Here is a 25,822-nt window from a genome sequence, read left to right on the forward strand (position 1 = left end):
GGCTCTTTCCACAGAGCCAGGCGCATACTGCGTGCAAAGCACTGTTCTAAGCGTTGGGGGGATACGAGGTGATCAGGCTGTCCCACGGGGGGCCCACAGTCTCAATCCCAGGGTGTCCGTCCCGTGGGCATCCGCCGTGGGCCGCGCACAGTCTTTTAGACTGTGAGCCCACTGTTGGGTAGGGACTGTCTCTATATGTTGCCAATTTGTACTTCCCAAGCGCTTAGTACAGTGCTCTGCACATAGTAAGCGCTCAATAAATATGATTGATTGATTGAGGCAGGTCCGGGGAGATGGTCGCAGTGTGAGATTTCCTTCCCTGGACGCCTCTGCCTGCTGGGTCCTCTGAGACCTGAACTGGACCCTCGCAAGAGTCCCTTTGCTTCAGGGAAGCAGCAGCGTGGCTCAGTGGAAAGAGCCCGGGCTTTGGAGTCAGAGGTCATGGGTTCAAATCCCGGCTCCGCCAAGTGTCAGCTGGGTGACTTTGGGCAAGTCGCTTAACTTCTCTGGGCCTCAGTTACCTCATCTGGAAAATGGGGGTGAAGATTGTGAGCCCCCCGTGGGACAACCTGATCACCTTGTAACCTCCCCAGCGCTTAGAACAGTGCTTTGCACATAGTAAGCACTTAATAAATGCCATTATTATTATTATTATTATTACTTCTTCCATGGTCTTTGGGGCCTGGCCCGTGGTGGAGAATGAATGGGAGAGCCTCTTCCCCTACGGCTATCTATATGTGGTTTCCAGACCTCATTTAATAATAATAATAATGGCATTTATTAGGCGCTTACTATGTGCAAAGCACTGTTCTAAGTGCTGGGGAGGCTACAGGGTGATCAGGTTGTCCCACTTGGGGCTCACAGTCTTCATCCCCATTTTCCAGATGAGGTCACTGAGGCCCAGAGAAGTGGAGTGACTTTGCCCAAAGTCCCACAGCTGACAATTGGCGGAGCCGGGATTTGAACCCATGACCTCTGGCTCCCAAGCCCGTGTTCGTTCCACTGAGCCATGCTGAGAGCGCTCTGTTTTTATCAGCACTCTGTTTTATTTTCATTTTAATGTATTACGGGCCATATGACTGGATGGCTTAGTGAACCCCTGGGAATTCATTCATTCATTCATTCATTCAATCATATTTACTGAGCACTTAATGTGTGCAAAGCACTGTACCAAACACTTGGGAGGGTCCAATATAACAATAAACAGACACATTCCCCACCCACCCTCAAGTCTTGGTTCCCGCCAAGCCCTGGGCCCACGGTGGGGCTTATACGGGGGGCTTACGATGCGGCCGCACACCTCTCGATCCCTAAAAATGGTCGGATGGTGGGAGGCTTTGGCTGGGGCTGGGAGCAGATGTCTCCGCCGAGTCCCACAGTTGGGTTTCGCAGAGGATTCTGGAAGAGTGCTGCGAACCCCACAGGTGTCCTTCGTGTTGCCCCTGGTCCTATTGTTCCCTTGTCCTTAGGAGTCCCACCCCGCCACTGCTTAGTTTTAGACTGTGAGCCCCTGGCAGGCAGGGACCATGACTAATTATGTTGCCAATTTTACTTCCCAAGCTCTTAGTACAGTGCTCTGCACACAGTAAGTGCTCAATAAATATGATTGAATGAATAATTCCCATCTCTGGATGCCTTCCCAGTCCTTAGCACAGGATTCGGCACCGACCGGATGCTTAATTAACACTATTTCTGCTACTGCTCTCTTCCCGCTGGATCTTCCAGCATTGGCTGGAACTCGGCTGTTGCCGGTTTGGTGGCTTGGCGACTTGAGTGGGGAAGGGAGGAAGGGATTCCTCAACGCCAACTCTCTCCTCGACCCCCTCCAATCTGGCTTCCGTCCCCTACATTCCACGGAAACTGCCCTCTCAAAGGTCACTGATGACCTCCTGCTTGCCAAATCCAACGGCTCCTACTCCATCCTGATCCTCCTCGACCGCTCAGCCGCCTTCGACACTGTGGCCCACCCCCTTCTCCTCAACACGCTATCCGACCTTGGCTTCACGGACTCCGTCCTCTCCTGGTTCTCCTCTTATCTCTCCGGCCGTTCATTCTCAGTCTCCTTTGTGGGCTCCTCCTCCCCGTCCCATCCCCTTACTGTAGGGGTTCCTCAAGGGTCAGTTCTTGGTCCCCTTCTGTTCTCTATCTACACTCACTCCCTTGGTGACCTCATTAGCTCCCACGGCTTCAACTATCGTCTCTACGCTGATGACACCTAAATCTACATCTGTGCCCCTGCTCTCTCCCCCTCCCTCCAGACTCGCGTCTCCTCCTGCCTTCAGGACATCTCCATCTGGATGTCTGCCCGCCATCTAAAACTCAACATGTCCAAGACTGAACTCCCTGTCTTCCCTCCCAAACCTTGCCCTCTCCCTGACTTTCCCATCTCTGTTGACGGCACTACCACCCTTCCCATCTCACAAGCCCGCAAACTTGGTGTCATCCTCGACTCCGCTTGTTCACCCCTCACATCCAATCCGTCGCCAAAACCTGCCACTCTCACCTCCACAACATCACCAAGATCTGCCCTTTCCTCTCCATCCAAACCGCTACCCTGCTGGTTCAATCTCTCATCCTATCCCGACTGGATTACTGCATCAGCCTCCTCTCCGATTTCCCATCCTCCTGTCTCTCCCCACTTCAGTCTATACTTCACGCCGCTGCACAGATCATCTTTGTCCAGAAACGCTGAGGGCATGTTACTCCCCTCCTCAAAAATCTCCAGTGGCTACCAGTCAACCTACGCATCAGGCAGAAACTCCTCCCCCTGGGCTTCCAGGCTGTCCATCCCCTCGCCCCCTCCTACCTCACCTCCCTTCTCTCCTTCTCCAGCCCAGCCCGCACCCTCCGCTCCACTGCTACTAATCTCCTCACCGGGCCTCGTTCTCGCCTGTCCCACCATCGACCCCCGGCCCACGTCCTCCCCCGGGCCTGGAATGGCCTCCTTCGGCCCATCCGCCAAGCTCGCTCTCTTCCTCCCTTCAAAGCCCTACTGAGAGCTCACCTCCTCCAGGAGGCCTTCCCAGACTGAGCCCCCCCATTCTTCTCCCCCTGCCCATCCCCCATGCCCTACCTCCTTCCCCTTCCCACAGCACCTGTATATGTGTTTGTACAGATTTATTTCTCTATTTATTTTACTTGTACATATTTACTATTCTATTTATTTTATTTTGTTAATATGTGTTGTTTTCTTGTCTGTCTCCCCCTTCTAGACTGTGAGCCCAATGTTGGGTAGGGACCATCTCTATGTGTTGCCAACTTGTACTTCCCAAGCTCTAAGTACAGTGCTCGGCACACAGTAAGCGCTCAATAAATATGTAGGGACCGTCTCTATATGTTGCCAACTTGTACTTCCCAAGCGCTTAGTCCAGTGCTCTGCACACAGTAAGCGCTCAATAAATACGATTGAATGAATGAATGAATGAGGAAGGGGAGAGCACGGGGCGGTGGGGGGGGGGGGGGGGAAGGGCAGCGGCAGCCAATGACCTCGTGTTTGCTCAATCCGTCTTCCTTCTTTATGTCAGGATGTTAAAAAAACACCATTCGCTCCTCCTGTGAGCCACCCTGGGGAAGTTAAAAATCCGGCTAGACCTTGTCCCGGAGGAAAACGACAACCTTATCGCTCACTCATTCATTCATTCATTCAATGGCATTTATTGAGCGCCTACTGTGTGCAGAGCACTGGACTAAGCACTTGGGAAGTACAAGTCGGCAACGGATAGAGACGGTCCCTACCCAATAACGGGCTCACAGTCTAGAAGAAGCAGCGTGGCTCAGTGGAAAGAGCCCGGGCTTTGGAGTCAGGGGTCGTGGGTTCGAATCCCGGCTCTGCCACATGTCTGCTGTGTGACCTTGGGCAAGTCACTTAACTTCTCTGAGCCTCAGTTACCTCATCTGTAAAATGAGGATTAAGACTGTGAGCCCCACGTGGGACAACTTGATCCCACTGTATCCCCCCAGCGCTTAGAACAGTGCTTTGCACATAGTAAGTGCTTAACAAATGCCACCATTATTATTATTATTATTATTATTATTATTAAAAGGGGGAGACAGACAACAAAACACGCTGCCGCTCCCTCCAATGTCGGCTCAAAACCACTGGGAAAACCACCGGTACCGCTCTCCGGCCCAGTTCCTACGTTGCTCCTGGAGGAAGCTGGAAGGAGGAAGCGGTGATCAGTGTGTGGTCATTGGTCTTGGCGGTCAAAAAGGGCTCCCGGGGCCCTGACGGAGTCTATCAAATATGCTGTCGACGGCTCAGCCGCTCACGCTGCTTTTTCCTCCTGTTCACCCAGGGCCAGGCTGGGGACGCCCAGCAACCGCCTCACGGAGGGAGGGATTCTCCCAGAGACCCCTCAGGGGGCGAAGCGGACAGCGGGTGGCTACATCGATCAATCGTATTTATTGAGCGCTTACTGTGTGCAGAGCACTGGACTAAGCGCTTGGGAAGTCCAAGTTGGCAACATAGAGAGACGGTCCCTACCCAACAGTGGGCTCACAGTCTAGAAGACTAGATGTGCCAACCTCCCGCTCTGACTACGCGGGAGAAAACGGGCAGGGATTTTATCGGAAGAGGCGGCTTACGGACCGGAAAGCTGCCATCTTGGGTCTTTTCAGCCCCGATGGGATGACTCCGGGCTGAACGGAAACTGGGGCTGAGTGAGAATCTGGCCCAGATGGCCGTGGGGGCTGTTTTAGACTGTGAGCCCACTGTTGGGTAGGGACCGTCTCTATATGTTGCCAACTTGTACTTCCCAAGCGCTTAGTACAGTGCTCTACACACAGTAAGCGCTCAATACGATTGATTGATTGATTGATTGATTGATTGAGTCCAGGCGGCCTCTGGCAAGAGCGACCCCCACCCCCCCCGGCAACCCGTCCAGGGGCCGAGCACCCTAAAACACCCAGGACCTAGAATCAATCAATCAATCAATCAATCGTATTTATTGAGCGCTTACTGTGTGCAGAGCACTTTACTAAACGCTTGGGAAGTACAAGTTGGAGAGCTAAGCCTCCTCCCGCCAGCCCTTCTTGCTATGAAACCAGGCCGGCCCATTCGGGCCGGGATCAACGTGGTCACTCAAGACTGAACTAAGCGCCAACCAACCTCACAGTTGCGGATTAATGGCTACTACCTCCAGCCTTTTTCTTCCAGCCGCTCTTTATTTAATACTATTCTATTTATTTTATTTTGTTAATATGTTTCATTTTGTTCTCTGGATACTACCTCCAGCCTTTCTCTTCCGGGGGCGTTGCCGCTTTTTTCCCTCTCTAGAATGAACTCAGCACGATAAACACGATAAATACCGTGAGCAGGACCACCTCATCCCCACAGCACCTGTATATGTGTATAGATGTTTCTACGTATTTATTACTCTATTTATTTATTTTACTTGTACATATCTATTCTATTTATTTTATTTTGTTAATATGTTTCGTTTTGTTCTCTGGATACTACCTCCAGCCTTTCTCTTCCGGGGTTGTTGCTGCTTTCTTCCCTCTCTAGAATGAACTCGGTGGGTATTTGATAAATACCACGAGCAGGACCACCTCATCCCCACAGCACCTGTATATGTGTAGAGATGTTTGTACGCATTTATTACTCTATTTATTTATTTATTTTACTTGTACATATCTATTCTATTCATTTTATTTTGTTAATATGTTTCGTTTTGTTCTCTGGCTACTACGTCCAGCCTTTCTCTTCTGGGGTCGTTGCTGCTTTTTTCCCTCTCTAGAATGAACTCGGCGGGTAGTTGATAAATACCACGAACAGGACCACCTCATCCCCACAGCACCTGTATATGTGTACAGATGTTTGTACGTATTTATTACTCTATTTATTTCTTTATTTTACTTGCACATATCTATTCTACTTATTTTATTTTGTTAATATGTTTCATTTTGTTCTCTGGATACTACCTCCAGCCTTTCTCTTCCGGGGTCGTTGCCGCTTTTTTCCCTCTCTAGAATGAACTCGGCGGGTATTTGATAAATACCACGAGCAGGACCACCTCATCCCCATAGCACCTGTATATGTGTAGAGATGTTTGTACGCATTTATTACTCTATTTATTTATTTATTTTACTTGTACATATCTATTCTATTTATTTTATTTTGTTAATATGTTTCGTTTTGTTCTCTGGCTACTACGTCCAGCCTTTCTCTTCTGGGGTCGTTGCTGCTTTTTTCCCTCTCTAGAATGAACTCGGCGGGTATTTGATAAATACCACGAACAGGACCACCTCATCCCCACAGCACCTGTATATGTGTACAGATGTTTGTACGTATTTATTACTCTATTTATTTCTTTATTTTACTTGCACATATCTATTCTACTTATTTTATTTTGTTAATATGTTTCATTTTGTTCTCTGGATACTACCTCCAGCCTTTCTCTTCCGGGGTCGTTGCCGCATTTTTCCCTCTCTAGAATGAACTCGGCGGGTATTTGATAAATACCACGAGCAGGACCACCTCATCCCCACAGCACCTGTATATGTGTAGAGATGTTTGTACGCATTTATTACTCTATTTATTTATTTATTTTACTTGTACATATCTATTCTATTTATTTTATTTTGTTAATATGTTTCGTTTTGTTCTCTGGATACTACCTCCAGCCTTTCTCTCCCGGGGTCGTTGCCGCTTTCTTCCCTCTCTAGAATGAACTCGGTGGGTATTTGATAAATACCACGAGCAGGACCACCTCATCCCCACAGCACCTGTATATGTATAGAGATGTTTGTACGCATTTATTACTCTATTTATTTATTTATTTTACTTGTACATATCTATTCTATTTATTTTATTTTGTTAATATGTTTGGTTTTGTTCTCTGTCTCCCCCCTCTAGACTCTGAGCCCACTGTTGGGTAGGGACCGTCTCTATATGTTGCCAACTTGGACTTGCCAAGTGCTTAGTACAGTGCTCTGCACACAGTAAGCGCTCAATAAATATGATTGATTGATTGATTGATTGATCCCCACCACCACCACTGCTGCCACCGGTACTGCTCAGCCCGGGTTCTCTCCTCTGCCCCCCTGCAGGATGCTCAGCCGCTCAAAGCCTCCACCCGGCCGGACGCTCTCCCACCCACAGCCGCTCGGGAAGCCCAACGGGGTTCAATCCCAATCTCGGGAAGCCAAACGTGGCCCCTGGGAAGGCCGGACATTCACGGTCAGTTGCTCTTAATCCCAGGACTGGCAACCCTTTTAGACTGTGAGCCCACTGTTGGGTAGGGACTGTCTCTATATGTTGCCAATTTGTACTTCCCAAGCGCTTAGTACAGTGCTCTGCACACAGTAAGCGCTCAATAAATACGATTGATGATGATGATGATGAACTGAGACAACCATTCCGTGTACGAGAGGGAGGGTGCGAGGAAGCCCATCAGGGAACCCGCACCTCCTTCCGAATATCAATCAATCAATCGTATTTATTGAGTGCTTACTGTGGGCAGAGCACTGTACTAAGCGCTTGGGAAGTACAAGGTGGCAACATATACAGTCCCTACCCAACAGTGGGCTCACAGTCTAAAAAAATATAATAATTTTGGTGTTTGTTAAGCGCTTCCTATGTGCAAAAACACTGTTCTAAGAGCTGGGGAGGGAGACAAGGTGATCAGGTTGTCCCACGGGGGGCTCGCAATCTCGATCCCCATTTTACAGATGAGGTCACTGAGGCACGCAGAAGTGACTTGCCCAAAGTCACACAGCTGACAAGCGGCGGGGCCGGGATTTGAACGCATGACCTCTGACTCCCAAGCTTCTGTTCTTTCCACTGAGCCACGCTGCTTCTCTTCCGAATGACCCCAGGCCTGGAGGAAAGGTTCACAACCACGACTGGCCGGGCCGTCCGGTCTGTCTGTTGGGATGACCAGATGGCTGAATTGCGACCCCAGGGCTGAGGGCCGGGGCGGTGGGTGGACCTGTGGGTCTGTAAGCGGGGTAATAATGGAAGGAGTCTCCCCTGGCCGTGGGCTCGGAGGCCGGGGCCGCCTCGGCCGGTGGGGTCGAGCTCGACGGCGGCCCGAAGGCTCACTCACGCTCCCCGTCCCGGCCGGTCCGAGCGTCCGTCCCCGTCGAGCAGAGGCCTACCTGGGTCATCTTGGCCAGGTCCAGCGACGGCCTCGGCCCCCAGGCTCCCGCTGGCCTGCGCCGCTTGATCCCGGCCTTCTTGTCGTGGTGGACGCAGGGCTGGGAGCGGCTGCGGGCCAGGCCGGCCGAGCGCCTGGCCGCCTCGGGCGTGGAGGCCGGCCACTCCGGGCCGGACAGCGGCTCGTGGGAGCAGGACAGGGAGCGCTGCAGCTCCGCCCGGTGCCCCCCCCGGCGGGGCCCGGCCCCAGGACCCGGACAGCGGGCTGGCCCTGGAGGGCAGGCTGAAGCTGGAGCTGCGCCGGACGCCGCCCCCGCTGAGGCAGCGCCGCTTCTCCACCGGGGTCCAGACCCGGGAGCCCAGAGGCCTCCAGGCCGCCCGACGGCCGGCCAGCTCGTCGGACAAGGAGAGCGGCCGGCAGGGCCGTTTGCTGGGGGGTGCCGTCGAGGCAGGCGGGGCGGGAGGGCCGCCTCCGCGGTCACTCAGGCTCAGGCCTCCGATCAGGCTGGTGACGGAGCAGGTGGCGGCCGCGGCTTCCTCCCCCGCGACGGGCAGGCAGTCCCAGAGCCCGGGGCCAGGCGGGGCCAGCTGAAGAGGGCAGCGCCTGTCGCCGTCTCTCCACCGGTCGGCTTCTAGGGCGCAAATCATTCCCAATAATAATAATAATAATAATGGCATTTATTAAGCGCTTACTATGTGCAAAGCACTGTTCTACGCGCTGGAGAGGTTACAAGGTGATCAGGTTGTCCCACGGGGGGCTCCCGGTCTTCATCCCCATTTTCCAGATGAGGGAACTGAGGCCCAGAGAAGTGAAGTGACTTGCCCAAAGTCACACAGCTGACAATTGGCGGAGCAGGGATTTGAACCCATGACCTCTGACTCCAAAGCCCGGGCTCTATCCACTGAGCCACGCTGCTTCTCTGCTTCCCAAGGGAGAGAGAGCATCAGGGCGGGCCTTAGCCCTCACCCAAAATGAGCCTGGGCCTCAAGGTCAACCGTAGGAAACTTCCGTTCCCACCCACGCAATCCTGCTCAGAGCTGGGGGCCCCGCCGGCACCCACAGACATTCTCTCTCTCCTTCTCTGAGAAGTGGCGCGGCTCAGCGGAAAGAGCCCGGGCTTTGGAGTCAGAGGTCATGGGTTCAAACCCCGGCTCTGCCAATTGTCAGCTGGGTCACTTTGGGCAAGTCGCTTCGCCTCTCTGGGCCTCAGTTCCCTCATCTGTAAAAATGGGGGCGAAGACTGCCCCGGGGGACAACCTGATCACCTTGTAACGACTGATACGATTGAATCAAACCCAATTGATCGAATCAAATACGACTGATTGACTGTGACCTCCCCCGGCGCTTAGAACAGTGCTTTGCACATAGTAAGTGCTTAATAAATGCCATTATTATTATTATTCTCTGTCTCTGTCTGTCTATGTCTCGCCCCGCCTTGGTTTTCTGCTGGAGTGGAAGACAAGGAGATGGGATTCTGCTTCCAAAATGCCTCAGGCCGCACCTCACTGCCCCAAGTATCTCTGCTCTCCTCCCTCCTCCCCTTTCCTCCATCATCATCATCATCATCATCAATCGTATTTATTGAGCGCTTACTGTGTGCAGAGCACTGTACTAAGCGCTTGGGAAGTCCAAGTTGGCAACATATAGAGACAGTCCCTACCCAACAGTGGGCTCACAGTCTAAAAGGGGGAGACAGAGAACAAAACCAAACATACTAACAAAATAAAATAAATAGAATAGATATGTACAAGTAAAATAAATAAATAAATAAATAGAGTAATAAATCTGTACAAACATGCATACATATATACAGGTGCTGTGGGGAAGGGAAGGAGGTAAGATGGTGGGATGGAGAGGGGGATGAGGGGCAGAGGAAGGAAGGGGCTCAGTCTGGGAAGGCCTCCTTTTCATTCTCTCATTCTCTCTTGACACCGCTGTGGTAGCTTCTCCGGGGACGGAAGCTACTTCACTTTTTTCTCTTTCTTCCTCTTTCCTTCTCCTTCACTCCCCCCTCCCCACCACCATCACCGCCAGGTCTGCCCCCCAGTCCTTTCCAGTCCGGGAGCCCCCCTGCCAGGCCTGGGCCCAGTCTGACTTGGAGTTTTGTACCTGTCCCCAGGACCCGCTTAATAAATGCCATCATTATTATTATTATTGGGAAGAGTTCTCTCTCAGGAAAGTGAGATGTTGCCAACTTGTACTTCCCAAGCGCTTAGTCCAGTGCTCTGCGTAAAGTAAACGCTCAGTGAATACAATTTTAGTCCAGTGCTCTGCACACAGTAAGCACTCAATAAATACGATTGAATGAATGAATGAATGATCACCTTGTAACCCCCCCAGCTGCTTAGAACAGTGCTTTGCACATAGTAAGTGCTTAATAAATGCCATCATTATTATTATTATTGGGAAGAGTTCTCTCTCAGGAAAGTGAGATGTTGCCAACTTGTACTCCCCAAGCGCTTAGTCCAGTGCTCTAGCACACAGTAAGCGCTCAATGAATACGAGTTTAGTCCAGTGCTCTGCACACATTAAGCGCTCAATAAATACGATTGAATGAATGAATGAATGATCACCTTGTAACCCCCCCCCAGCCGCTTAGAACAGTGCTTTGCACATAGTAAGCGCCTAATAAATGCCATCATTATTATTATTATTGGGAAGAGTTCTCTCTCAGGAAAGTGAGATGTTGCCAACTTGTACTCCCCAAGTGCTCAGTCCAGTGCTCTGCACACAGTAAGCGCTCAATAAATACGAGTTTAGTCCAGTGCTCTGCACACAGTAAGCGCTCAATAAATACGACTGAATGAATGAATGAATGATCACCTTGTAACCCCCCCAGCCGCTTAGAACAGTGCTTTGCACATAGTAAGCACTTAATAAATGCCATTATTATTATTATTATTGGGACGAGTCCTTGCTCAGGAAAGTGAGATGTTGCCAACTTGTACTTCCCAAGAGCTTAGTTCAGTGCTCTGCACACAGTAAGCGCTCAATGAATACGAGTTTAGTCCAGTGCTCTGCACACATTAAGCACTCAATAAATACGATTGAATGAATGAATGATCACCTTGTAACCCCCCCAGCCGCTTAGAACAGTGATTTGCACATAGTAAGCGCTTAATAAATGCCATCATTATTATTATTGGGAAGAGTTCTTGCTCAGGAAAGTGAGATGTTGCCAACTTGTACTTCCCAAGCACTTAGTCCAGTGCTCTGCACACAGTAAGTGCTCAATAAATACGACACCTCCTCCAGGAGGCCTTCCCAGACTTAGCCCCCTCCTTTCTCTCCCCCTCCTCCCCCTCGTCTTACCTCCTTCCCTTCCCCACAGCACCTGTATATACGTATAGATGTTTGCACATATTTCTTACTCTATTTATTTATTTATTTTACTTGTACATATCTATTCTATTTATTTTATTTTGTTAATATGTTTGGTTTTGTTCTCTGTCTCCCCCTTCTAGACTGTGAGCCCGCTGTTGGGTAGGGACCGTCTCTAGATGTTGCCAACTTGGACTTCCCAAGCGCTTAGTACAGTGCTCTGCACACAGTAAGCGCTCAATAAATACGATTGATTGATTGACCCAATACAGTAGCGGCAGCAACTCAGTCTTGGTCACTGCCATGAACAATAATAAACGATGGTACTTACTAAGCGCTTACTATGTGCAAAGCACCGCTCTAAGCGCTGGGGAGGTTACAAGTTTAACAGGTTGTCCCACGGGGGGCTCACAGTCTTCAGCCCCATTTTACAGATGAGGTAACTGAGGCCCAGAGAAGTGAAGTGACTTGCCCAAAGTCACACAGCAGACAAGTGGCAGAGCGGGGATTTGAACCCATGACCTTTGACTCCAAAGCCCGGGCTCTTTCCACTGAGCCATGCTGCTTCTCATGAACAACGGTTATAGGAGACTGTAAACTCTTTGAGGAAAGGGATTGTGTCTCCCCACCCTTTCAAGCACTTAGAAAAGTAGTTTGCACACATAGGGGCTCATTCGTTCGTTCATTCAGTCGTATTTATTGAGCGCTTACTGTGTGCAGAGCACTGTACTTAGCGCTTGAGAAGCACAAATCGGCAACATCTAGGTCCCTACCCAACAACGGGCTCACAGTCTAGAAGGGGGAGACCGACAACAAAACAAAACGAGTAGACAGGTGTCAATACCATCAGAATAAATAGAATTATAGCAATCTACGCATCATGAATAAAATCAATAGAGTAATAAATCTGTACACATATACACAAGTGCTGTGGGGAGGGGATGGGAGTAGGGCAGAGGGAGGGGAGGAGGAGGAGCAGAGGAGCTTAGTACAGTGCTCTGCACACAGTAAGCGCTCAATAAATACGATTGATTGATTGAAAAGGGGGGGCTCAGTGTGGGAAGGCCTCCTGGAGGAGGTGAGCTCTCAGTAGGGATTTGAAGGGAGAAAGAGAGTTAGTTTGGGCGGATGTGCAGAGGGAGGCCATTCTGAGCTCTGAAGCCAAGAATGAGGAGTTTTTGCTTGATTCGAAGGCCGACAGGAGATTTTTGAGGAGGGGAGTGACATCATCATCATCATCATCATCAATCGTATTTACTGAGCGCTTACTGTGTGCAGAGCACTGTACTAAGCGCTTGGGAAGTACAAATTGGCAACATATAGAGACAGTCCCTACCCAACAGTGGGCTCACAGTCTAAAAGACATGCCCAGACCGTTTCTGTACAAAGATACAACAAGTGATAGACTGAGCGGCTGGAGAACGCCTGAGGCCAGGGAAAGACTGGATCCTGGCGAACCCTGTTTGGAGACAGAAAACCAGGCAAGAATTGACCGCACACCACTCCAGAAGTTGCCTTTTTTGTGTAAAAAACGCCCAGTCACCATTGGCTGTTGCCGTGTTTAACGGCAGTGACGCTCAGTACAGTGCTTGGCAGCCAGTGGGTAGTCTGCAAACATCAGTCCCGCTTCCCTCAGCTCAACCAGAAGCAGCGTGGCTTAGTGAAAAGAGTACGGCCTGGGGAGTCAGACGTTGTGGGTAGAGAAGCAGCGTGGCTCAGTGGAAAGAGCCCGGGCTTTGGAGTCAGAGGCCGTGGGTTCAAATCCCGACGCTGCCAATTGTCAGCTGTGTGACTTTGGGCAAGTCACTTCACTTCTCTGGGCCTCAGTTCCCTCATCTGTAAAATCTTCTAGATTGTGAGCCCACTGTTGGGCAGGGACCGTCTCTATATGTTGCCAAGTTGAACTTCCCAAGCGCTTAGTACAGTGCTCTGCACACAGTAAGTGCTCAATAAATACGATTGAATGAATAAAATAGGGATGAAGACTGTGATACCCACGTGGGACAACCTGATCACCTTGCACTCCCCCAGCGCTTAAAACAGCACTTTGCACATAGTAGGTGCTTAACAAATACCACTACCAATCCCGACTCCACCACTTGTCAGGTATGTGATTTTGGGCAAGTCACTTAACTTCTCTGTGACTCAGTTACCTCATCTGTAAAATGGGGATTAACATTGTGAGCCCCAGGTGGGATGACCTGATTACCCAGCAACTACCGCAGCGCTTAGAACAGTGCTTTGGCACATAGTAAGCGCTTAACAAATGCCATCATCATCAACGAGGAATTGGGAGGTCAGGCGACTTCTTTTAGGCTCTTCCAATCAAATAATCAATCAATCAATCATATTTAATGAACAATTACTGTGTGCAAAGCACAGTATTAAGCCTTTGTACACCATTCATTCATTCATTCATTCATTCATTCAATCGTATTTATTGAGCGCTTACTGTGTGCAGAGCACTGTACTAAACGCTTGGGAAGGACAAGTTGGCAACATATAGAGACAGTCCCTACCCAACAGTGGGCTCAGAGTCTAGAAGGGGGAGACAGACAACAAAACAAAACATGTGAACAGGTGTCAAGTCATCAGAATAACTCTAGGAGAAGCAGTGTGGCTCAGTGGAAAGAGCCCGGGCTTTGGAGTCAGAGGTCATGGGTTCAAATCCCGGCTCTGCCAATTGTCAGCTGTGTGACTTTGGGCAAGTCACTTCACTTCTCTGCACCTCAGTTACCTCAACTGTAAAATGGGGATTAATACTGTGAGCCCCCCGTGGGACAACCTGATCACCTTGTAACCTCCCCAGCGCTTAGAACAGTGTTTTGCACAGAGTAAGCGCTTAATCAGTGCCATCATTATTATTATTGTCATTACAATACACCAGAGGTGGTAGACATGCTCCTTGCCCACAAGGAGCTTACATTCTAGAGGAAGAGACAGACATTAAAACGAATTATGGATCTGTGCATATGTGCACATGTGATGCGGGACATATCTATTCTATTTATTTTATTTTGTTAGTATGTTTGGTTTTGTTCTTTGTCTCCCCCTTTTAGACTGTGAGCCCACTGTTGGGTAGGGACCGTCTCTATATGTTGCCAACTTGTACTTCCCAAGCGCTTAGTACAGTGCTCTGCACACAGTAAGCGCTCAATAAATACAATTGATTGATTGATTGATTGACTGAGGATGTTCTTGAGGAGTGGGGAAGCATGGATTGGACTTTTTTTTAGAAAAGGGATCTAGGCAGCAGAGTGAAGTATGGACTGGAGTGGGGAGAGACAGGAGGCAGGGAGGTCAGCGAGGAAGTTGACCCAGTAGGATACGTTTTTGGATCGGCATGCTCCGATGGAGAGGAAAGGCAGATTTTACAGATGTTGTGAAGGTAGAACCAACAGGATTAGGTGACGTTGAATATGTGAGTTCCCGTTCCTTCCAAGAGGTAATGACTGACTAATCGGCCGGCTGGCTAACTGTCGGCTGCCTCTCTGACTGACCGATGATTGATCTGTTCCCTGACACTTCTTCTATCTGTAATTTATTTTAACATTTGTTTCCTCCTCCAGACTATAAGCTCTTTGAGGGCAGGGCTCATATCCACCAACTCTATTGCATTGTAATAATAAGAAGAATAAGAATAATTGTGGTAATTGTTAAGCTCTTACTATGTGCCATGCACTTTTCTAAGCGCTGGAGTAGATACAAGGTAATCATTCATTCATTCATTCATTCAATAGTATTATTGAGCGCTTACTGTGTGCAGAGCACTGGACTAAGCGCTTGGGAAGCACAAGTTGGCAACATATAGAGACGGTCCCTACCCAACAGCGGGCTCACAGTCTAGAAGGGGGAGACAGACAACAAAACAAAATATATTAACAAAATAAAATAAGTAGAATAAATCTGTACAAGTAAAATAGAGTGATATATACAGTCAATCAATCAACCAATCGTATTTATTGAGCGCTTACTGTGTGCAGAGCACTGTACAAAGCGCTTGGGAAGTCCAAGTTGGCAACATCTAGAGACAGTCCCTACCCAACACTGGGGTCACAGTTTAGAAGGGGGAGACAGAGAACGAAACCAAACATACTAACAAAATAAAATAAATAGAATAGATATGTACAAGTAAAATAAATAAATAGAGTAATCAATCAACCAACTGTATTTATTGAGCGCTTACTGTGTGCAGAGCACTGGACTAAGCGCTTGGGAAGTACAAATTGGCAACATAGAGAGACAGTCCCTACCCAACAGTGGGCTCACAGTCTAGAAGGGGGAGACAGAGAACGAAACCAAACATACTGACAAAATAAAATAAATAGAATAGATATGTACAAGTAAAATAAATAAATAAATAAATAAATAGAGTAATAGTAATAATAATCAATCAATCAGTCGTATTTATTGAGCACTTGCTGTGTGCAGGGCACTGTACTAAGCGCTTGGGAAGTACAAGATGGCAACATATAGAGACAGTCCCTACCCAACAGTGGGCTCACAGTGTAAAAATAATAATAATAATAAGTAATAGAGTAATAAATAGAGAAGTGAAGTGACTTGCCCAAAGTCACACAGCTGACAAGTGGCGGAGCCGGGATTTGAACCCATGACCTCTGACTCGAAAGCCCGGGCTCCTCCCACTGAGCCGCGCTGCTTGGATAACAAGGTGATCAGGCTGGAAGCCGTCACGGTCCCTCATGGGGCTCACAATCTTGAGCTCCGTTTTCCAGGTGAGATAACTGAGGCGCAGAGAAGTTGAGTGACTTGCCCAAGATCACACAGCAGATATAATAATAATAATGGCATTTGTTAAGCGCTTACTATGTGCAAAGCACTGTTCTAAACGCTGGGGGGATACAACGTAATCAGGTTGTCCCACGTGGGGCTCACAGTCGTGGCCGAGCCGGGATTAGAACCCACGACCTCTGACTCCCAGACATGTGCTCTTTCCATTAGGCCATGCTGCTTCTCTGTACTCTCCCAAGCACTCAGACCAACGCCCTGCAATCAATCAATCAATCAATCAAATTTATTGAGCGCTTACTGTGTGCAGAGCACTGTACTAAGTGCTTGGGAAGTACAAGTTGGCAACATATGGAGACGGTCCCTACCCAACAATGGGCTCACAGTCGAAAAGACTGCACACAGTAAGCACTCAATAAACGCTACCGATCGCTGGAATGAAAGACCACCGACTGAAAGGCTGACTGACCGCCTGCCTGGTGGAAGGACAGATGGACAGAAGGACGGTGTGTCTGACCAGATATGTTGCCAATTTGTACCATATGTTGCCAATTTGTACTTCCCAAGCGCTTAGTACAGTGCTCTGCACACAGTAAGCGCTCAATAAATACGACTGATGATTGATGATGATGATGGCTGGCTGTGACCGCGATTGACTTTCTGACTGACGGACTGACTGCCTGGATGGCTGGACCTAAGGGACTGTGACAGACTGATTAGCTGACTCTCCGTCTGACTGGTTGGGATTGAAAGAGCGACCGAATTACCGTGACCGATGGCGACTGGCTGACGTTGACCGTCTTCTAGACCGTGAGCCCGTTGTTGGGGAGGGACCGTCTCTATATGTTGCCTACTTGGACTTCCCAAGCGCTTAATACGGTACAAGTTTAACAGGTTGTCAATCAATCAATCAATCGCATTAGTTGAGCGCTTACTGTGTGCAGAGCACTGGACTAAGCGCTTGGGAAGTACAAGATGGCAACATCTAGAGACAGTCAATCAATCAATCAATCAATCAATCGTATTTATTGAGCGCTTACTGTGTGCAGAGCACTGGACTAAGCGCTTGGGAAGTACAAGATGGCAACATATAGAGATAGTCAATCAATCAATCAATCAATTGTATTTATTGAGCGCTTACTGTGTGCAGAGCACTGGACTAAGCGCTTGGGAAGTACAAGATGGCAACATATAGAGACAGTCCCTACCCAACAGTGGGCTCACAGTCTAAAAGGGGGAGACAGAGAACAAAACCAAACATACTCACAAAATAAAATAAATAGAATAGATATGTACAAGTAAAATAAATAAATAGAGTAATAAATATGTACAGACATATTGTCCCACGGGGAGCTCACAGTCTTCATCCCCATTTTACAGATGAGGGAACTGAGGCCCAGAGAAGTGAAGTGACCTGCCCAAAGTCACCCAGATGACAACTGCCAGAGCCGGGATTTGAACCCATGACCTCTGACTCCGAAGCCCGGGCTCTTTCCCCTGAGCCACGCTGCTTCTCGCTACTAACTAGACAACGGAGTTGGTAGACGTTCCCAGCCCACAGTGAACTCTTGAGGGGGAGACAGGCATTAATACAAATTCATCATTTATAACATACAATTTAAAGATAGGCACCTAAATTCACTCAATCGTATTTATTGAGCGCTTACTGTGTGCAGCTAAATGCTGTGGGGTTGGGGGGGGGGGGTGAATACCAAATGCCCAGAGGAAACAGATTCATTCATTCATTCATTCATTCATTCAATCATATTTATTGAGCGCTTACTGTGTGCCAAGCACTGTACTAAGCGCTTGGGAAGTACAAGTCCAAGCGCATAGACGACGCAGAAGGGAGAGGGAGCCGGGGCGGGGGGAAGGGGTCTTAGTTGGGGAAGGCCTCTTGAAGGGGGGCTTTGAATGTGGTGGTCTGGTGTATATGGAGGGGGAGAGAGTTCCAGCCATTTTGGTATTTACTGAGCCACTATTGTGTGCAGAGCACTGTACTGGGCGCCTCCTGTTTGCAAAGCATAGTTGAGGACACCTACTGGGTGCAAATCACTGTAGAAGGCACCTCCTGCACCGTCCCGGACCCTTTGTGTGGGCAGAGCCCTGTGCTAGGCCCCTACTGCGCGTAGGCTGCACGCCGAACACGTAATCATTATTATTATTATTATTATAAGGAAGGAGAATAAGAAGCAATGTCTCCCTTGGGGTAGCTATTTTGAATGTCTCCAGTCTTCCTTTGGGGAATCTCGAAGCACGTTTCAAATGTTAACCTCATCATGCCTCGGCAGCACTTTGAGCAGAAAGATTAATAATAACAATAATAATAACGGCATTTATTAAGCGCTTACGATGTGCAAAGCACTGTGCTAAGCGCCTGGGAGGTTACAAGGTGATCAGGTTGTCCCACGGGGGGGGCTCTCAGTCTTCATCCCCATTTTACAAATGAGGGAACTGAGGCCCAGAGAAGTGAAGTGACTTGCCCAAAGTCACACAGCTGACAGCGTGGCTCAGTGGAAAGAGCCCGGGCTTTGGAGTCAGAGGTCATGGGTTCGGATCCCGGCTCCGCCACTTGTCAGCTGGGTGACTCTGGGCAAGCCACTTGACTTCTCTGTGCCTCAGCTGCCTCACCTGTAAAATGGGGATTGAAAGTGTGAGTCCCATGTGGGACAACCTGATCACCCTGTATCTACCCCAGCACCTAGAAACCAGCTCTTAGAACAGTGCTTTGCACATAGTACGCGCTTAACAAATGCCATCATTATTATTATTATTATTACCCCAGCGCTTAGAACAGTGCTTTGCACATAGTAAGCGCTTAACAAACGCCATCATTATTATTATTATTATTACCCCAGCGCTTAGAACAGTGCTTTGCACATAGTAAGCGCTTGATGAATGCCATTATAATAATAATAATAATTGGCGGAGCCGGGATTTGAACCCCTGACCTCTGACTCCAAAGCCCGGGCTCTTTCCATTGAGCCACACTGCTTCTCCTGAAAAGATTGGATTAGATGATAAGCTCGTTGTGGGCAGGGAATGTGTCTTCTTATTGTTGCACTGTACTCTCTCAAGCGCTTAGCACAGTGCTCTGCACACAGTAAGTGCGTAATAAATGACTGAATGAATGAATACAAGGGGGTTCTCAGTGAAGCGAGACCCCCCGACTCCCAACGGCTCCCTCGGCCTCCGGGACGAAAACAGCCAACCACCCCAGGACACATCCCATCGCTGACACTTCTGGGAATGCCTCGGCTTCGGCCCCGTGGGCCCCGTCGGGTGCAACGATCGGCGACGGGCCCCGAGAAGCTCGAGCTACTTACCCGTGACTCCGTGGGACAGCAGGGTGGCTCCTTGACTCATCTTCCCTGGAGAGAGCTGAAAATCAACAGAAAATCTGTTCCCTCTCCAGGCCTCACTCCGAAGATAGGTCCTGTTGGTGCAGCGAGGCTCTGGCCCGTCCCCGGGACCCAGCCGGGGGGCCCTCCCGGGCGGGCCTCGCTCTGAATCAATCAATCAATCGTATTTATTGAGCGCTTACTGTGTGCAGAGCACTGGACTAAGGGCGGGCCTCGCTCTGAATCAATCAATCCATCGTATTTATTGAGCACTTACTGAGTGCAGAGCACTGGACTAAGCGCTTGGGAAGTCCAAGCGGGCATCCTATAGAGACGGCCCCTACCCGACAGTGGGCTCACAGTCTACAAGGGGGAGAGGCAGGACAAAACCAAACGTACTAACAAAATAAAATAAATTGAATAGATATGTACAGGTTAAATAAATAGAGTAATAAATATGTACAAACATATAAACATATATACAGGTGCTGTGGGGGAGAGGGTCACTGGCCAGGCTCACGAGGCGCACTCTGAAAGCCGCGTGGCCCAGCGGGAGGGTGAATGCACACACGTGTGCACACACAAACACACACGCATGCACGCACACACATCCTCCCGGCTCCCCCTACCCCCTTCCTCCACCTCCCCATCTCCTCCACACTTCCCCCGCCTCTTTCCTCTACCTCCTTCTCCCCCATCTCCTTCCTCCTCTACGCTAAGCCCCTTCCTCCCACTTCTTCCTTGCCCCACCTCTGCCTCCCCATGATAATAATAATAATAATAATAATAATAATAATGGCATTTATTAAGCACTTACTATATGCAAAGCACTGTTCTAAGCGCTGGGGGGGTACAAGGTAATCAGGTTGTCCCACGTGGGGCTCACAGTCTTCATCCCCATTTTACAGATGAGGGAACTGAGGCCCAGAGAAGTGAAGTGACCTGCCCAAAGTCACACAGCTGACAAGTGGTGGAGCTGGGATTTGAATCTCCTTTCCATCCATGGAGAAGCAGCATGGCCCAGTGGAAAGAGCCCGGGCTTTGGAGTCGGAGGTCAGGGGTTCAAATGCCGGCTCCACCAGTTGTCAGCTGTGGGACTCTGGGCAAGTCACTTCCCTTCTCTGGGCCTCGGTGACCTCATCTGTAAAATGGGGATTAAGACTGTGAGGCCCCCCGGTGGGACAACCTGATCACCTTGTAACCTCCCCAGCGCTTAGAACAGTGCTTTGCACATAGTAAGCGCTTAATAAATGCCATCAACATCCTCTGCTGGCGGGGCCGCGCCGACGGGGTTCAACCACATCACCCGGGGGCCTCGGGACCCCCACGGCGACCGGGGGACACGGGGGGGCCGCTGTGTGGGGGAGGAACAGACGGAGGTCCACCGCTTTGGCTCACTGGAATTAGGGGTTCTCACGGACCCCGGACTACTCTTCCGCAAGCGCCCCAGCCAATAGGCCGCCTGCTATAATCAATCATATTTATTGAGCACTTCTGTGTGCAGAACACTGGACTAAGCGCTTGGGAAGTACAAGTTGGCAACATATAGAGACAGTCCCTACCCAACAGTGGGCTCACAGTCTAAAATAATAAGATAATAAAATAATAATAATAATAAGTCTAATAATAATTAGAGCAATAATATGGCGGTATTTGCTATGTGCATTCTGTGTGCTAAGCACTGTACTAAGTGTTACGGTGGACACAAGAGAATCAGGTTGGAAACGGTTCCTGTCCCACACAGGGCTCCCCATCTAAGGGGGAGGGAGACCAGGGATTGGATCCCCACTTCTTCATTCCTAAAATGGGGTTAAAGTTATTGTTCTCCCTTCCACTTTCACTGGGAACGTCACGTGGGACAGTAACTGCGTCTGACGTGATGATTCATTCATTCATTCAATCGTATTTATTGAGCGCTTACTGTGTGCAGAGCACTGGACTAAGCGCTTGGGAAGTAGTTGTTGGCAACATCTAGAGACGGTCCCTACCCAACAGCGGGCTCACAGTCTAGAAAGGGGAGACAGACAACAAAACTAAACATATTAACAAAATAAAATAAATAGAATAGTAAATAGGTACAAGTAAAATAAACAGAGTAATAAATTCATTCATTCATTCACTCAATCGTATTTATTGAGCGCTTACTGTGTGCAGAGCACTGGACTAAGCGCTTGGGAAGTCCAAGTCAGCAACATACAGACACGGTCCCTACCCGACAGCGGGCTCACAGTCTAGAAGGGGGAGACAGACAACAAAACAAAACATATTAACAAAATAAAATAGAATAGTAAATATGTACAAGTAAAATAGAGTAATAAATTCATTCATTCATTCATTCATTCAATCGTATTTATTGAGCACTTACTGTGTGCAGAGCACTGTACTAAGCGCTTGGGAAGTCCAAGTTGGCAACATATAGAGACGGTCCCTACCCAACAGCGGGTTCACAGTCTAGAAGGGGGAGACAGACAACAAAACAAAGCATATTAACAAAATAAAATAAATAGAATAGTAAATATGCACAAGTAAAATAAATAGAGTATGATTGATTGATTGATTGATAGAGTAATAAATTCATTCATTCATTCAATCGTATTTATTGAGCGCTTACTGTGTGCAGAGCACTGTACTAAGCGCTTGGGAAGTCCAAGTTGGCAACACCTAGAGACGGTCCCTACCCAACAGCGGGCTCACAGTCTAGAAGGGGGAGACAGAACAAAACAAAACATATTAACAAAATAAACAAAACAAAACAAAATAAAATAAATAAAATAACAAAATAAAATAGACACTGACCCGGAAATCTGTTCAAACATATATACAGGTGCTGTGGGGAGGGGAAGGAGGTAAGGCGGCGTGGGGTGGGGGGATGATATTGTATCTACCCCAGAGCTTAGTGCAGGGCCTGGCATACCGTTTGCGTTGAACAATACCACAATTATTATTCTCTTTTTTTCTCATTTTTATTGTTATTATGAGGCTCCCTGCATGTTATGGGCTCCAGTTGCCTGAGGTGATTTTTGGACAGTGGTCTGAGAAATGTGTGCTCCGGGCTTCCAGGCCTTCAGGTTCCTGCTACTTCACCTGTGCCTTTCAATCAATCAATTGTATTTATTAAGTGCTTACTGTGTGCAGAGCACTGTACTAAGCGCTTGGGAAGTACAAGTTGGCAACATAGAGAGACAGTCCCTACCTTTCCCGCCCATCAGGCGCCCTTCTAGACTGTGAGCCCACTGTTGGGTAGGGACCGTCTCTACATGTTGCCAACTTGGACTTCCCAAGTGCTTAGTACAGTGCTCTGCACACAGTAAGCGCTCAATAAATACGATTGATTGATTGCTTAATCAGGCCCACTGGCCCCGTTCATCCTCACCATCACACAAACTACATCCACCGTCCCTGCCTGCTTTCCCTGTCTCACACACGGCGTCCGTGATCCCTGTCCGTCCTCATTAATACACACAGCGTCTCCGGTCCCAGTCCATTCTTACTGTCTGTCTCCGTCTTTCTCACACACATACACGTGCACGGCGTCCCGTCTCCGTCCGTCATTCATTCAATCGTATTTATTGAGCGCTTACTGTGTGCAGAGCACTGGACTAAGCGCTTGGGAAGTCCAAGTTGGCAACATCTAGAGACGGTCCCTACCCAACAGCGGGCTCACGGTCTGGAAGGGGGTGACAGACAACAAAACATATTAACGAAATAAAATAAATAGCATAAATTTATCCCCATTTAATCCCCATTTTCCAGATGAGGTAACTGAGGCCCAGAGAAGTGAAGTGACTTGCCCAAAGTCACACAGCTGACAATTGGCGGAGCGGGGATTCGAACCCATGACCGACACGTTCCTGCCCATAGTGAGCTACCACTCTTAGAGGAGTGCCGGCGAGGCCTGCTTTGGCAACCCCCCTGCCCAGAAGAGGGGTCACCCTCCTTGCCACATCCAACCAATCAATCAATCAATCAATCGTATTTATTGAGTGCTTACTGTGTGCAGAGCACTGTACTAAGCGCTTGGGAAGTACAAGTTGGCAGCATATAGAGACGGTCCCTACCCAACAGTGGGCTCACAGTCTAAAAGGGGGAGACGGAGAACAAAACCGAACATACTAACAAAATAAAATAAATAGAATAGATATGTACAAGTAAAATAAATAAATAAATAAATAAATAAATAGAGTAATAAATATGTACAAACATATATCCATCTATACAGGTGCTGTGGGGAAGGGAAGGAGGTAAGATGGGGGGGATGGAGAGGGGGACGAGGGGGAGAGGAAGGAAGGGGCTCAGTCTGGGAAGTGAAGTGAAGTGATTTGCCCAAGGTCACACAGCAGACTTGCGGTGGAGCCGGGATTCGAACCCATGACCGACACGTTCCTGCCCATAGTGAGCTACCACTCTTAGAGGAGTGCCGGCGAGGCCTGCTTTGGCAACCCCCCTGCCCAGAAGAGGGGTCACCCTCCTTGCCACATCCAGAAGGCGTGTAGTTATGATTAATAATAATAATAATAATAATAATAATGGCATTTGTTAAGCGCTTACTATGTGCAAAGCACTGTTCTAAGCGCTGGGGGGGGATACAAGGTGATCAGGTTGTCCCGCGTGGGGCTCACAGTCATAATAATGATGGCATTAGTTAAACACTTACTATGAGCGCTCACTATGTGCCAGGAGCTGTTAGTATGTTTGGTTTTGTTCTCTGTCTCCCCCTTTTAGACTGTGAGCCCGCTGTTGGGTAGGGACCGTCTCTATATGTTGCCAACTTGTACTTCCCAAGCGCTTAGTCCAGTGCTCTGCACACAGTAAGCGCTCAATAAATACGATTGATTGATTGATTGATTGATTGAGCGCCGGGGTAGATACAATCAAATCTGTCTCCCCCTTTTAGACTGTGAGCCCACTGTTGGGTAGGGACTGTCTCTATATGTTGCCAATTTGTACTTCCCAAGCGCTTAGTACAGTGCTCTGCATATTGTAAGCGCTCAATAAATATGATTGATGATGATGATGATGAAATCGGGTTGGACAGAGTCCCTGTCCCACGTGGGGCTCGCCGTCCATCCTCCCCGTCCCAAACACGGCGTCCACCGTTCCCGTCCGCCCTCGCCGTCACCCATCCAGCGGCCTCCCCCGTTCCTGCCCTTTGTCCCTGCCACGTATAGTGTCCTTCCCGCCCTTCATCATCATCATCATCATCAGTCGTATTCATTGAGCGCTTACTGTGTGCAGAGCACTGGACTAAGCGCTTGGGAAGTCCAAATTGGCAACATCTAGAGACAGTCCCTGCCCAACAGTGGGCTCACGGTCTAAAAGGGGGAGACGGAGAACAAAACCAAACATACTAACAAACTAAAATAAATAGAATAGATATGTACAAGTAAAATAAATAGAGTAATAAATATGTACAAACATGCCCTTGGCACTCTGGTGAATCTGCTGGCCCAGATTCTGGTCATTTTGGGGTTTCTCGAGCCCCACCTGCTCTCTCTTCGATCTCCAACCAGGCCCAACTCCATTTGGGGCCACTCTTGACCCAAGTCCAGCCCGATTCGCGGCCATCGCTCCTCTCCCCGCCCGGCGGCCCCTCTGCCCGGGCTGTCCTCCCGTGTGTGAGACGTCTCGAGCCCCTTCTCCCTCCCAGCCTCAGTTTCCCCGATCCGGGTGGACCTCCCGGAGGGTCGGTTGGGAGACCGGCGGTGTCCCGCTCTTACCGGCTCGGGGTCCGAGGTCCTGCAGGGTAGTGGGGCGGCAGGCTGGGGGGCGAGGGTCTGAGTCGGCGTCATCACCATGGTGGTCCGGCCGGGCTCCAGCGTCCGTCCGTCCCCGCCGGCCCCTAACGGCCGCCCATCGCCGGGGAAAACCACCGGGATGGAGGCGGCCTGGCTCCTCCACGGCCCCGCTCCGGGCTGGAGCGTGCCAGGCCGCGTGGGGGGCTCTGTGGGGACCAGAGGGAGACAGGCCCCCGTCAGCCCCTTCCCTCGGCTGCCCACACTCTCCCGCCCAAACCAATCCATCGATGGTATTGATGAAGACTGGTATTGGGGATGAAGACTGTGAGCCCCCCGTGGGACAACCTGATCACCTTGTAACCTCCCCAGCGCTTAGAACAGTGCTTTGCACAGAGTAAGCGCTTAATAAATGCCATTATTATTATTATTATTATTATTATTATTATTATTTACAGAGCACTTACTGCGGCCAGAACACTTCCAGGGACAGGGCAATGAAACAGAATTAGCATTCACTCACTCATTCAATCGGATTTATTGAGCACTTACTGGGTGCAGAGCACCGGACTAAGCGCTT

General features: G+C 49.2%; 1 protein-coding gene across 1 annotated transcript in view; it reads right to left on the bottom strand.

Annotated features, from left to right (window-relative positions):
• FAM53B (family with sequence similarity 53 member B) overlaps nt 1-25,822 on the bottom strand; it is a 43,121-nt gene extending 17,299 nt beyond the window's left edge. The window contains 5 exon segments of the mRNA XM_038743970.1: nt 8,101-8,328; nt 8,330-8,730; nt 19,469-19,550; nt 25,228-25,451; nt 25,795-25,822. Coding sequence (XP_038599898.1) covers nt 8,101-8,328; nt 8,330-8,730; nt 19,469-19,550; nt 25,228-25,305 — 789 coding nt within the window. The 5' untranslated portion in view covers nt 25,306-25,451; nt 25,795-25,822.

The sequence above is a fragment of the Tachyglossus aculeatus genome, chromosome 3 (genome assembly GCF_015852505.1).
Source record: "Tachyglossus aculeatus isolate mTacAcu1 chromosome 3, mTacAcu1.pri, whole genome shotgun sequence".
NCBI lineage: Eukaryota > Metazoa > Chordata > Mammalia > Monotremata > Tachyglossidae > Tachyglossus > Tachyglossus aculeatus.